Source organism: Oncorhynchus kisutch, unplaced genomic scaffold (assembly GCF_002021735.2).
Source record: "Oncorhynchus kisutch isolate 150728-3 unplaced genomic scaffold, Okis_V2 scaffold4086, whole genome shotgun sequence".
Classification (NCBI taxonomy): domain Eukaryota; kingdom Metazoa; phylum Chordata; class Actinopteri; order Salmoniformes; family Salmonidae; genus Oncorhynchus; species Oncorhynchus kisutch.
Genome location: NW_022266031.1, coordinates 74,406 through 90,000, shown reverse-complemented (window position 1 = coordinate 90,000; position 15,595 = coordinate 74,406). Strand labels below are relative to the sequence as shown.

At 45.5% G+C, this 15,595-nt stretch overlaps 1 protein-coding gene across 1 annotated transcript in view; it reads right to left on the bottom strand.

The window, feature by feature from the left end:
* LOC116373898 (extensin-like) overlaps positions 1 to 7,831 on the bottom strand; it is a 63,299-nt gene extending 55,468 nt beyond the window's left edge. The window contains exons 1-3 of the mRNA XM_031822195.1: positions 7,691 to 7,831; positions 4,130 to 4,369; positions 2,830 to 4,081 (exon numbers count right to left, since the gene is read on the bottom strand). Of these exons, the coding sequence (XP_031678055.1) occupies positions 2,830 to 4,081; positions 4,130 to 4,369; positions 7,691 to 7,831 (1,633 nt within the window). The remainder of the gene's footprint in view (positions 1 to 2,829; positions 4,082 to 4,129; positions 4,370 to 7,690) is intronic.
* Between the last annotated feature and the right edge of the window lie 7,764 nt (positions 7,832 to 15,595).

The window sequence follows — 15,595 nt, the reverse complement described above, 5'->3', positions numbered from 1 at the left end:
AAGAAACCTAGAGAGGAACCAGGCTATGTGGGGTGGCCAGTCCTCTTCTGGCTGTGCCGGGTGGAGATTATAACAGAACATGGTCAAGATGTTCAATGTTCATAAATGACCAGCATGGTCGAATAATAATAAGGCAGAACAGTTGAAACTAGAGCAGCAGCACAGTCAGGTGGAAGTTGAAACTGGAGCAGCAGCATGGCCAGGTAGACTGGGGACAGCAAGGAGTCATCATGTCAGGTAGTCCTGGGGATGAGCTATGATAGAGCTACTACAATGCTAGGCTAGAGCTACGGTGACGCTACTAAAATGCTAGGCTAGAGCTACGGTGTAGCTACTACCATGCTAGAATAGAACTATGGTGTAGCTACTACAATGCTAGGCTAGAGCTATGGTGTAGCTACTATCATGCTAGGCTAGAGCTAGGCTAGAACTATGGTGTAGCTACTACCATGCTAGGCTAGAGCTATGGTGTAGCTACTATCATGCTAGGCTAGAGCTAGGCTAGAACTATGGTGTAGCTACTACCATGCTAGAATATAACTATGGTGTAGCTACTAACATGCTAGGCTAGAGCAATGGTGTAGCTACTACAATGCTAGGCTAGAGCTACAGTGACGCTACTACAATGCTAGGCTAGAGCTACGGTGACGCTACTACCATGCTAGGCTAGAGCTATGGTGTAGCTACTACTATGCTAGGCTAGAGCAATGGTGTAGCTACTACTATGCTAGAATATAACTATGGTGTAGCTACTACCGTGTTAGGCTAGAGCTAGGCTACAGTTATGATATAGCGACTACAATGCTAGGCTAGAGCTATGCTAGAGCTATGGGAGATCTACTACCATGCTAGACTAGAGCCAGGCTAGAGTTATGATATAGCTACTACCATGCTAGGCTAGAGCTATTGTGTATCTACTACCATGTTAAAAGCTAGAGTTATGATATAGCTGTTACCATGTTAAGCTAGAGCTAGAAATATGGTGTACCTACTACCATGTTCCTGCAGGTTCATGCTCTACAACATCTGCATAGTATGACCCTACCTCACACAGGAAGCAGCACATGTCCTAATCCAGGCACCTGTCATCTCCCGTCTGGACTACTGCAACTCGCTGTTGGCTGGGTTCTGGGCTCGTGACAACAAACCTCTGAAATGTATCCAAATACGCTGCAGCCCGTCTGGTTTTCAACCTTCTCATGCTCTCCCATGTCACCCCGGTCCTCCACTAGCTTCCAGTCAAAGCTCGCATCCACTACAAGACCATGGTGCTTGCCTACGTAGCAGCAACAGGAACTGCCCCTCCCTAACTGCAGGGTATGCTCAAACCTTCCTCCCAACCCAAGTCCTGCCACCTCTGGACTCTTGGCCCTCCTACCCCTAATGGGATGTCAGACCCTGCTCAGCCCAGTCCAACTCTTCTCTGTCCTGGTGTCACACCCTGATCAGTTTCACCTGTCTTGTGCTTGTCTCCACCCCCCCCACCAGGTGTTGCCCATTTCCCCCACTTTATCTCCTGTGTATTTATACATGCATTTTCTGTTTGTCTGTATCCAGTTCGTCTTGTCTTGTCAGGTCGTACCCGCGTGTTTCCCGGTTTCTTGTTCTCAAGATTTTGTTTCTACTCTTCCCGGTTCAAACCTTTCTGCCTGTCCTGACCCTGAACCTGCCAGAAGTCCGGTACCTGCCTGACTCTGATCTGGATTACGAACCTCTGCCTGTAGATTCAAACTATCTACCTCCTGTGTTTGCATCTTGGTCTTATCCTGAGGCGTAGTCCTGGCACCACAACGGTGGAACAAGCGAACCCCTGAAGATAGGCCAGCAGAGTCCCTGCCCATCTTCAGAAAATATCTGAAACCCTACTTTCTTCGAAGACTCTCTTAAATAACCACAAAGCACCCCACCTCGCTGATGGCTACTTTACTGAGGAGAAGTGTACTGACTATGCCTGTGATATGTGGTTGTTCTACCTAGCTAGTTACAAATTGATAAAGTGCCTAAAGCTAATAGGGAAGTGGAACAGAGAGAACAGGAGGAGAGTAGCGACTCTGGACCCTGCAGAGTTGCTAAAGGGACAATCTTATTGGCTGAAATACATTGGACCCTATCCACATTCCTCCACCCTTCACCTGCATGGTTACAGGATCAGGACTTATCGCCAAGGCTTTCATCCAGAGCACCAGGCTATTGGCAGCAGCAGCCTCTGTGATATCCCTCCTCTGCTCTGCTCTGTGGTGGAGCTGGCACCAAACCCACCGTTCACTTCCTTCCACATCAGAGGGTTCCGCCACATGCTAACTGTCACACATGAAGCACTGCTAGCCCAAAGGGGGGTCTGCTGGCTCATATGGGAATATGGAGAAGGGCTGGGGAGGTTGCCAGAAATAAAAACATGGAGAGATACTGTCACACACACATGCGCACATGCATAAACGCATGCACACACACACACACAAAATATAAAACAGCAGGCTCCTCAGAGAGTATGGTGATTTATCCGGATGCCTGTTCTGTTCTGCGTCGCACTCCAGAGAGACCCTGGTGGTGCTCCACTACGCCCAGCCTAGAGTGCACCGGAGCTGGGACCAGCGCTGTAGAAGAGACCCCTTCTCTCCTCTCCTCTGTTCCTCCTTCTTGCTCGTTTTCATAACCACCAGCAGCTGTTGGAGCAATTAGCCATGAACTAACTGTACTTTACTACAATACCCCAGACCTCAGCCTCATCACAATTAGCTCCCTAATGGGGTCTAAACAACCAAGGAGGAACAAATACATAAAGAAGGCAGTGTGTGTGTGCCGGAGTGGGGGCGGGCAGAGAGAGGGTACGGTGGCGCAGTGCATCGGTGCTGCAATGGGGCAGTGGGGGATATGGGGCAGTGGGGGATCTGGGGAAGGTAGTGGGGGGATCTGGGGAAGGCAGTGGGGGGATCTGGGGAAGGCAGTGGGGGGATCTGGAGCAGGCAGTGGGGGATCTGGGGCAGTGGGGGATATGGGGCAGGTAGTGGGGGGGATCTGGGGAAGGTAGTGGGGGGATCTGGGGCAGGCAGTGGGGGATCTGGGGAAGGTAGTGGGGGGGATCTGGGGCAGGCAGTGGGGTGGATCTGGGGCAGGCAGTGGGGGATCTGGGGCAGTGGGGGATATGGGGCAGGCAGTAGGGAGTGATCTGGGGCAGGCAGTAGGGAGGGACCTGGGGCAGGCAGTAGGGAGTGATTTGGGGCAGGCAGTGGGAGGGATCTGGGGCAGGCAGTGATCTGGGGAAGGCAGTAGGGAGGGACCTGGGGTACGGTGGCGCAGTGCATCGGTGCTGCAATGGGGCAGTGGGGGATATGGGGCAGTGGGGGATCTGGGGAAGGTAGTGGGGGGATCTGGGGAAGGCAGTGGGGGGATCTGGGGAAGGCAGTGGGGGGATCTGGAGCAGGCAGTGGGGGATCTGGGGCAGTGGGGGATATGGGGCAGGTAGTGGGGGGGATCTGGGGAAGGTAGTGGGGGGATCTGGGGCAGGCAGTGGGGGATCTGGGGAAGGTAGTGGGGGGGATCTGGGGCAGGCAGTGGGGTGGATCTGGGGCAGGCAGTGGGGGATCTGGGGCAGTGGGGGATATGGGGCATGTAGTGGGGGGGATCTGGGGAAGGTAGTGGGGGGATCTGGGGAAGGCAGTGGGGGGATCTGGGGAAGGTAGTGGGGGGGATCTGGGGCAGGAAGTAGGGAGTGATCTGGGGCAGGCAGTGGGGGGATCTGGGGCAGGCAGTAGGGAGGGATCTGGGGCAGGCAGTGGGGGGATATGGGGAAGGCAGTGGGGGGATCTGGGGCAGGAAGTATGGAGTGATCTGGGGCAGGCAGTGGGGGGATCTGGGGCAGGCAGTATGGACGGATCTGGGGCAGGCAGTGGGGGGGGGGTCTGGGGCAGGCAGTGGGGGGATCTGGGGCAGGCAGTATGGAGGGATCTGGGGCAGGTAGTGAGGGAATCTGGGGCAGGTAGTGGGGTGATCTGGGGCAGGTAGTGGGGGGATCTGGGGCAGGTAGTGGGGGGATATGGGGAAGGCAGTAGGGAGGGACCTGGGGCAGGCAGTAGGGAGTGATCTGGGGCAGGCAGTAGGGAGTGATCTAGGGAAGGCAGTAGGGAGGGACCTGGGGCAGGCAGTAGGGAGTGATCTGGGGCAGGCAGTAGGGAGTAATTTGGTGCAGGCAGTAGGGAGTGATCTGGGGCAGGCAGTAGGGAGGGTCCTGGGGCAGGCAGTAGGGAGTGATTTGGGGCAGGCAGTAGGGAGGGATCTGGGGCAGGCAGTAGGGAGTGATCTGGGGAAGGCAGTAGGGAGGGACCTGGGGAAGGCAGTAGGGAGTGATCTGGGGCAGGCAGTTGGGAGGGACCTGGGGAAGGCAGGAGGGAGGGACCTGGGGCAGGCATTAGGGAGGGACCTGGGGCAGGCAGTAGGGAGGGACCTGGGGCAGGCAGTGTGTTCTCTCTTCCTTCTAGTCCTATGCGGCCTTTGGCAGTCTGCCGATCGGAAGAGGAGAATGAGAAAAGAGGGGGATGAAGAGGAGGGGAGGAAGAGGGAGAAGAGTACGAAGTGGAGGAGGAGGGGGAGGGGGAAGAGCATGGGGAGGAGGGGGAGGAAGAGGAGGAGGGAGACATAGTGGAGAAGGATGAGGAGGAGGAGGAGGAGGAGGAAGAGGAGGCAGTCACTGCATGGCGGGCGGTGAGACAGTGGGTTGTTTGACATCTCATATTCAAATTGAAAGTGACATATCTGTGGTCTTTACGCCGTCGTCTAACTATCAGTTCTGTGAAATGCTAACATTTGGTGTGACGGGGTGTTACTGTGACTTTTAGACAGGGCTCTAGACGGTCCCTACGGGCTCCTTTCTGTGTGGGAGAGGGATATGACACACAGACACACACACACACACACACACACACACACGTACATATGCACAGACTCACACATGAACACACACACATACGCATGCACAGACACACACAAACACACACACACAGACTCACACACACACACACGTACACACACACACACACATATACATACATACATATGCACAGACTCACACATGAACACACACACATACGTATGCACAGACACACACACACACACACACACACACACACACACACACACACACACACATACATACATACGTACATATGCACAGACACACACAAACACACACACATACGCATGCACAGACACACACAAACACACACACACACACGTACACACACACACACAGACACACACACACACACACACACACACACACACACACGTACATATGCACAGACTCACACATGAACACACACACATACGCATGCACAGACACACACAAACACACACACACAGACTCACACACACACACACGTACACACACACACACACATATACATACATACATATGCACAGACTCACACATGAACACACACACATACGTATGCACAGACACACACACACACACACACACACACACACACACACACACACACACATACATACATACGTACATATGCACAGACACACACAAACACACACACATACGCATGCACAGACACACACAAACACACACACACACACACGTACACACACACACACAGACACACACACACACACACACATACATACGTACATATGCACAGACACACACAAACACACACACATACGCATGCACAGACACACACACACACACACACACATACATGAAGGTCTGAAACATAATATATGGTTGATTACTTTACTACAACGACATCAGTTCATTAGTGTGACCTGCTTCAGCAGTCACGTTCTGGTCTTTGACTTATTTATTCATTACTGTGACTTGATTCAGCAGTCACACTCTCATGTATATCTTCTTTAGTAGGTGTGCTTGCTGAAAGAACAACTACTCAAATCTGACATACTTTTTTATGAACCCTCGTCTTCTGTTGACATCTGTAGCTCTCAACCCGTAACAACAAAACAACGTTAAAACCTGCCGGTTGACCAAAAGTATTGTTATGGTAGAGGAAGAAGTTTAGAAGTTGGAATTGTTAGAAGCTAGTGTTGAAAATTTGAGGTTTGCTTCGTAGTAGAAGTTGCCACAACCTGATCTGTTTTACCTGTCTTGTGCTTGTCTCCACCCCCCCCCCCCCCCCCCCCACCAGAGGTCTCCACCCCCCCCCCCCCCACCAGGTGTCTCCACCCCCCCCCCCCCCCACCAGGTGTCTCCACCCCCCCCACCAGGTGTCTCCACCCCCCCCCAACAGGTGTCTCCACCCCCCCACCAGGTGTCTCCACCCCCCCCACCAGGTGTCTCCACCCCCCCACCAGGTGTCTCCACCCCCCCCACCAGGTGTCTCCACCCCCCCCACCAGGTGTCTCCACCCCCCCCACCAGGTGTCTCCACCCCCCCACCAGGTGTCTCCATTCTCCATTATTTCCTGCTTATTTATACCTGCGTTTTCCATTTGTCTGTTGCCAGTTCGTCTTGTCTTGTCAGGTCGCCTGCCTGCCTTCCTGTACCTGCCTGTCTCTAACCTGAATTTCAAACCTATGCCTGCCCTCAACTTGCCCTTTGCTTGACCCTTGTGTTAAAACAAATATCTAAGCATCAAACTCTCCTGTGTCTGCATCTGGGTCTTATCCTGAATCGTGATAGAAAGAACTGGCCATGACTGCACAACTGACTCGGACCAGCTCGGCAACGCTGTCTCCTTCCAAGGAGCTGTCATCTGAAGACACGAGGAGTTACTTCAAAACGTCAGAACTCCAGACCTGGGTGCAACGCCACGGAAGCAATGCTTCACTGCATTGCTGGAGAAATTCCCCAGCAAACTACAGCGGTAACCTGCCAGACTCTCAGTAATCCCGCTACCAGCGGCACTTTTCCCCAGCCTACCCCGGGGACCCCACTTACCTCCTACGGAGCGCTATGCTGGAGATCCAGGAACCTGCCGGGTGTTTCTCTCCCAGTGCTCCCTTATAGCGTACCTGATAATGCTGATGTCCGGGAGGCCTGAGCTACGGCGGTGTCAGAGCAACAATCCACCGTTTGCCTCAGTCTGGAGGAGTTTGTGGCGGAGGTTAGAAAGGTTTTTGATTCTCCATTGTCCTGGAGAGAGGTTGCTCGGAAGCTATTTCAACTGCGTTAAGACTCCGGTAGTGTAGCAGACTACGTGGTAGATTTTCGCACTTTGGCTGCTGAGAGTGCCTGGAACCCAGAATCCCTATTAGACACGTTCCTTCATGGATTATCAGAGATGGTTGAAGATGAGCTCGCAGCCTGGGTGCTTCCCTTGGACATCGACTCTCTCTTAGCCTTGACCATACGGATCGCTAGGCATCTACGTGAACGTAGGAGGGAGAAGAGGTCTGTTCCCGGTCACACTCGCTCGTCCACGGTTCCCACCTTGCCACCCGAGGAATCCCGGAAGTCCCTGGCGTCTACATTACAGGAAGAATCCGATGTCACCCGAGTTCCATCTGGAATCGCTGAGGGCTATCGACTCGCCTCCTCCGGAGTCCATGCAACTGGCCAGGGCTAGATTGTCTCCTGCTGAACGCTTACGCAGACTGAGCACCAAGAGCTGTCTGTATTGTGGAACAACAGGACATTACATATCTACTTGTCCATTAAAAGACCATGCTCATCAGTAGGTACGAGTACGCTAGTGAGCCGTACGGGGAGTTTCTAATCTCCCATTACTCGCACCCCTCTCCATGCCATCCTGAGGTGGGTGGACCGGTCAAAATATCTCCGGGTGCTCATTGACTCTGGGGCCAACGAGTCCTTTATGGACGCTACCCTGGTGTTGGAGCTGGGAATCTCCACACAACCCCTCTTCATTCCCGTGGACGTCTGGATGGGCGCTCTGTTGGCAGAGTCACCCACAATATGGTTCCTATCAACCTGTGAAGGTCAGGTAATCACAGTAAGTCTATGCAGTTCCTGATCATCGAATCTCCTCATGTGCCCGTGGTGTTGGTTTTCATGGCTCCAGAGGCACAATCTGCTGATTCGACTGGGCTACTGGTTCTATCATGGGTTGGAGCCCATTCTGCTAAATGTGCAATATCTGAAGTCGGCGCAGCCTGCCCCGGATCTCTCTGCCGTCCCTGCGGATTATCAGGACCTCTGGGAGGTTTTCAACAAGGCCCGCACCACATCTCTTCCCCCACATCGACCTTCTCCCGGGCACAGCACCGCCTTGAGGGCGGTTTTTTTTCCCTGTCGGGTCTCATAGTAGTAGTAGTAGTAGTAGTAGTAGTAGTAGTAGTAGTAGTAGTAGTAGTAGTAGCAGTAGTACAGTAGTTAACCTCATAGTAGTAGTAGTAGTAGTAGTAGTAGTAGTAGTAGTGGTATTAGTAGTGTTTAGTAGTAGTAGTAGTAGTAGTAGTAGTACAGTAGTTAACCTCATGGTAGAAGTAGTAGTAGTAGTAATAGCAGTAGTAGTAGTAGTAGTAGTAGTAGCAGTAGTAGTAGTAGTAGTAGTAGTAGTAGTAGTAGCAGTAGTGGTATTAGTTGTGTTTAGTAGTAGTAGTAGTAGTAGTAGTAGTACAGTAGTTAACCTCATATTAGTAATAGTGGTATTAGTAGTGTTTAGTAGTAGTACAGTAGTTAACCTTATAGTAGTAGTAGTAGTGGTATTAGTAGTGTGTAGTAGTAGTAGTAGTAGTAGTAGTAGTAGTATTAGTAGTGATATTAGTAGTGTTTAGTAGTAGTAGTAGTAGTAGCAGTAGTACAGTAGTTAACCTTATAGTAGTAGTAGTAGTAGTTAACCTTATAGTAGTAGTAGTAGTAGTGGTGGTATTAGTAGTGTTTAGTAGTAGCAGTAGTACAGTAGTTAACCTTATAGTAGTAGTAGTAGTAGTAGTAGTAGTAGCAGTAGTACAGTAGTTAACCTTATAGTAGTAGTAGTAGTAGTTGAATATCAAGAGTGGTCTTGCTGAGGAAGTTGATAATGATGTCGTCATCACACCAACCATTCATATCAGTGGTGGCTGCTGAAGGGAGGACGGCTCATAATAATGTCTGGAAAGGAATACATGGAATGGCATCAAACACATTGATACCCATTCCACTAATTCTGCACCAGTCGTCACCATCACCTCCAGTGATTCATATTTATAGTTCCAATTTTAGGTGGATCTCAATGGTGCTTAAAGAAAAATAATCCACATTTGTTTACGTGTTGAACTGTAAAGCTGGTGTAAATAGTTGTTGTCGTATTGCTCAATACTCTCTAGCTGTACACTAAGATTTTTCTGTCATTTCAACAGTAAAACATTGTAGAATGAACAACAAAATAGCATAAATATGTTTTACAACATTAATGCTGTAGAATGTACTGCATTATGGGTAAAATGCCCCCAAAAAATAAGACTGTTGTTAACTGTAATTGGAAATGTGCTGTAAAAATGACTCTTAACATACTGTATTTCTTTAGAATAATAGCTTATGCCTACTGTAGATTACCGTTTTTGTTTCAGGCGCAAACCTCACGCTGTAGGGTGAGACACATGACGCTCAGACTATTTTACTAAATATCTTCTTGAAGCGGCAGTGAAGTGGAAGAATATTTTCAGCACCTGCTTCGTAGGTACCTTTACTTTTTTAAAGTATATTTATTGCTAGGCAACGTTGAATTAGTGCAAGTTTTCTTAGCTTGCTAGCTAGCAAGTTAGCTAGCTCAAGTTGACAAGCCGTTTCGGTCTGCTCTAAATTGTTTACAAATATCATGCTGTGTGACCTCGAAGAAAAATCCCCCAGATAATAATTGAGCTCAGATTTGTGACTGTTATGTTTTCACCATCGCTACAGAGAACATGGCTTGTTTAGATCAAAAGATATGGCCTATATTCCCAAGTAGGATAGCAACCTACACAATAAATAACTTATTGGTAGACATTTCGATGTCACCGTGGTACAGTCTACTCAATGGGAAGAGCATGAACGACAACAACACCAGGACACAGTGTCCTTAGCTGTCACAACCCTCTGTGATTCGGTTTACTCTGCTCTCAGCTGTGCAACATATGTCATTGTTTTTCATGCCAGAAGTGTCCGTATAGCCTCTCCCTGCTCACCATTGTTTACACCATTGTTCCATAATGTTACAGTATTAGCTAAACCTGTTCACTGTACCGGTAGTATGCAAACATTTGGTGGCCATGAGAGAAGACAAAATGTTGTGAGTCTGGTAAAATAATCTGTGGTATTGTGTGTAGATTATAGCAATGTTTGTAATAGTTAGCTAGGGTTTAAGGTAGATGTATCTAGCTGTGTCATTCTCACGAAACTGACATTTGACAACAGAAATCTCAAGTGTCATCTTTCGGCCTCTGATTGGCACAGCGGTCTAAGGCACTGCAGTGCTTGAGGCGTCACTACAGATCCGGGTTCGATCCCGGGCTGTGATGCAGCCGGCCACGACCGGGTGATCCATGAGGCAATGTCCAATTGGCCCAGCGTCTTCCAGGTTAGGGGAGGGTTTGGCCGTCCGGGATGTCCTTGTCCAATCACGCTCTAGCAACTTCCGTGTGACACGGTCGCCAGTTGTACTGTGTTTCCTCCGACACATTGGTGCGGCTGGCTTTTGGGTTAAGCAAGCAGTGTGTCAAGAAGCAGTGCGGCTTGGCGGGGTCATGTTTCGGGGGATGCCCTCGACCTTCGTACGGGAGTTACAATGATCGGACAAGACTGTAACTACCAATTGCATATCATGAAATTGCCGAGAAAAAGGGGTAAAATAAATAAATAATAATATATATATATACACACACTACCATTCAAAACTGTGGTGTTACTTCGAAATGTCCTTGTTTTTTAAATAAAAGCCCATTCTTTTGTACAATGAAATATCATAAAGTTTATCAGAAATACAGTGTAGACATTGTTAATGTTGTAAATTATTATTATAGCTGGAAACAGCAGATTTTTTTTATGGAATATCCGCATAGGCGTACAGAGGCCCATTATCAGCAACCATCACTCCTGTGTTCCAATGGCACATTGTGTTAGCTAATCCAAGTTTATCATTTTAAAAGGCTAATTGATCATTAGAAAACCCTTTTGCAATTATGCTAGCGCAGCTGGAAACTGTTGTTCTGATTATAGATGCAATAAAACTAGCCTTTTTTAGACTAGTTGAGTATCTGGAGCATCAGCATTTGTGTGTTCGATTACATGCTCAAAATGTCCAGAAACAAAGAACTTTCTTCTGAAACTCGTTGGTCTATTCTTGTTCTGAGAAATGAAGGCTATTCCATGCGAGAAATTGCCAAGAAACTGAAGATCTCGTACAACGCTGTGTACTACTCCCTTCACAGAACAGCACAAACTGGCTCTAACCAGAATAGAAAGAGGAGTGGGAGGCCCCGGTGCACAAATGAGCAAAAGGACAAGTGCATTAGAGTGTCTAGTTTGAGAAACAGATGCCTCACAATTCCTCAACTGGCAGCTTCATTAAATTGTACCCACAAAACACCAGTCTCAACGTTAACAGTGAAGAGGTGACTCCAGGATGCTGGCCTTCTAGGCAGAGTTGTAAAGAAAAATACATATCTCAGACTGGCCAATAAAAAGAAAAGATTAAGATGGACAAAAGAAGACAGACACTAGACAGAGGAACTTTACCTAGATGGATGAACTCTACCTAGAAGGCCAGCATCCCGGAGTCGCCTCCTCACTGTTAACGTTGAGACTGGACAGAGGAACTCTACCTAGATGGCCAGCATCCCGGAGTCGCCTCTTCACTGTTAACGTTGAGACTGGACAGAGGAACTCTACCTAGAAGGCCAGCATCCCGGAGTCGCCTCTTCACTGTTAACGTTGAGACTGGACAGAGGAACTCTACCTAGAAGGCCAGCATCCCGGAGTCGCCTCTTCACTGTTAACGTTGAGACTGGACAGAGGAACTCTACCTAGAAGGCCAGCATCCCGGAGTCGCCTCTTCACTGTTAACGTTGAGACTGGACAGAGGAACTCTACCTAGAAGGCCAGCATCCCGGAGTCGCCTCTTTACTGTTAACGTTGAGACTGGACAGAGGAACTCTACCTAGAAGGCCAGCATCCCGGAGTCACCTCTTCACTGTTAACGTTGAGACTGGACAGAGGAACTCTACCTAGAAGGCCAGCATCCCGGAGTCGCCTCTTCACTGTTAACGTTGAGACTGGACAGAGGAACTCTACCTAGAAGGCCAGCATCCCGGAGTCGCCTCTTCACTGTTAACGTTGAGACTGGACAGAGGGAACTCTACCTAGAAGGCCAGCATCCCGGAGTCGCCTCTTCACTGTTAACGTTGAGACTGGACAGAGGAACTCTACCTAGAAGGCCAGCATCCCGGAGTCGCCTCTTCACTGTTAACGTTGAGACTGGACAGAGGGAACTCTACCTAGAAGGCCAGCATCCCGGAGTCGCCTCTTCACTGTTAACGTTGAGACTGGACAGAGGAACTCTACCTAGAAGGCCAGCATCCCGGAGTCGCCTCTTCACTGTTAACGTTGAGACTGGACAGAGGGAACTCTACCTAGAAGGCCAGCATCCCGGAGTCGCCTCTTCACTGTTGACGGTTTATTTCACCCCTTTTTCTCCCCAATTTGGTGATATCCAAATTGGTCTTGTCCGATCGCTGCAACTCCCGTACGAAGGTCAAGAGCCAGAATAATAATACTAATAATACTAATAATAATAATACTAATAATACTAATAATACTAATAATACTAATACCAATAATAATACTAATAATAATAATAATACTAATAATACTAATACCAATAATAATACTAATAATACTAATAATACTAATAATACTAATAATACTAATAATACTAATACCAATAATAATACTAATAATACTAATAATACTAATAATACTAATACCAATAATAATACTAATAATACTAATAATACTAATAATACTAATAATACTAATAATACTAATAATACTAATACCAATAATAATACTAATAATACTAATAATACTAATAATACTAATACCAATAATAATACTAATAATAATAATAATACTAATAATACTAATACCAATAATAATACTAATAATACTAATAATACTAATAATACTAATAATACTAATAATACTAATACCAATAATAATACTAATAATACTAATAATACTAATAATACTAATACCAATAATAATACTAATAATACTAATACCAATAATAATACTAATAATAATAATACTAATAATAATAATAATAATAATACTACTACTGATAATAATAATAATAATACTAATAATAATACTACTAATAATAATACTAATAATAATAATAATAATAATAATAATAATAATAATAATAATAATAATAATACTAATAATAATAATAATAATAATAATAATAATACTAATACTAATAATAATACTAATACTAATAATAATAATAATAGTAATAATAATAATAATACTAATACTAATAATAATACTAATAATACTAATACTAATAATAATAATACTAATAATACTAATAATACTAATACTAACTAATAATACTAATAATACTAATACTAATAATACTAATAATACTAATACTAATAATAATAATAGTAATAAATAAGGTCATCTTTAACGAAATGTCCTCTTTGGATAACTGACATTAAGGATATGTAACTATCTATTTCAGAATAATGATTATGTTTTTTTGATTAGAATTCTTTGCATCTTACCACCATTTCCACAAAAATTATCATTACAGCAACAGTCCAAAAAAGGTATAAACAAATCAATGTAATGTTTGTTAACATTGCTCCCCTAATGAACATGCCTGAGTTAAACACTGTAAAATATTATTAACATTTACTTATTCAATTAGTATAAAATTAATTCTGACTTTTTCCCAATTTGAGCTGTTTAGCTGTTTCGGTAATGAGAAGGCAAAGTGGGTTAAAGAGGGTGTATGAGAATAAGAACCTCCTTCTGAAGGCATAGAAGCAAATCAATTAACTTCACTTCCTGTAGATGATGCATTATGGGTGAATATATATATATATTTTTTAACTGATTGGAGTTTTTGCAGGAACTTGAAAAATTGTCACGTAATGTCCACCACAGACGCTGTGTTTTGTAGGTAATAAATATTATAGTTTAATGTAAACATCAAACTAGTTTACCTTTTTTTTTTGATTCATGGACAAACTACAGCAAAATATCAAATCAGTTAGTAAAATGTGTTAAAAATTAAAATCCGGACACACATCGGTAATGAGAATGTACAAAATGCAGGCGAAAATGCAAAAATGTTTTTAAAAGAAGACACTGCTAAATACGAGACATCTTAGTACTCAGAATGATTTTTTACAGATGCATCATGGTTTTATAACTCAATTTGCTACAGACATGTTTACAAGTGGTTTCATCAGAATCACCCAGTAGTCTAATTTGTGTTTCTTCAATCCCTCAATAGATTTAATATTTCATCAACTATATTGGATAAATGTTTGTGCAGATTGCTGGTTCATATCAACCCAAGATGATGACGCTGAAGACAAAGTGTATGACAAGGTGGCCCAGAGGAAGCCAGCTGTTCTCAACCCCTACATTTGTCCCATTCTTCAAAGAGCTCAGTGAGTGAAGAACACCTGATGCTGCACTGAATTCTTCCTCCTGGATGTTCTCCTGTCCCATTGTGTGTTTCACTGCCTCTGAACCCCCTTTACTCTGAATAGAGTTGTCCCTGATCATAGCTTTAGGATTGTACCAAACCCAATTTTAACTCCACCTCCCTCTCCCACCCCTACACCCCACATACACAATATATCGTTTTTACATTCGTGTTGTAATGATGCTCTTATTTGTATAAATATGTGTTCATTGTTTTTACTTCTATTGTCAATTCTGTTGATCATTTTGTTGTTAATTGTGTGAACAATTTGAATGAATGTATTTTATGTACAAATGTATTGTTTTTATTACAATTAGATTTCAGGGAGAATTTCCCTGTAAATCCACAGCATTATACTGGCACTTAGAGTTGCCAGCTTCATACTGTAATATTCCTTTAAAGCAGAGATGTAAAATATCTTACAGCATCTCTGCTGTAAACCTAAATTACAGTAATAAACTGGGTTTGCCAGTATAATCCAACACATTTACAGGGAAAAGTTTTACAGTGTAATAATACTCTTTGATTTATAGTAACCCTGTAGAATACTTTTACACTGTTTCATGCTATTTTACCTTTAGTTGTTTTCTCCCCAACTCTTCCAACATTAGATCAATATAGCTCACTGGATCCACCACTGTGAATGGGCTAAGACACGTCCCCCCAACAGAACTACCTTAGAAGACGGAGTAAACGTGGTGAACAAAATAAGTTACATTTCAAAAGGGCTTAAGCATTAGAGATGTCAATCAGTCAATGTATGGATTCTGTGAGGATGGATGGGGGGGGTGGGGGGGGTGGGGTGGGGGGGGGTTGTTTCCATCCAATCAAAGACTTGGTTCCAATCATAATACAGACGGCTGGCTCGCGTTTCGTTTCACATCACTTGATATGTGAAGTGTAACAGAATGTGAACTATTGCACAACCAGGCTGGTCCCAGCAGGCTATTTCAAACATGACACATGATATGTTCTGCCCTCAGAAG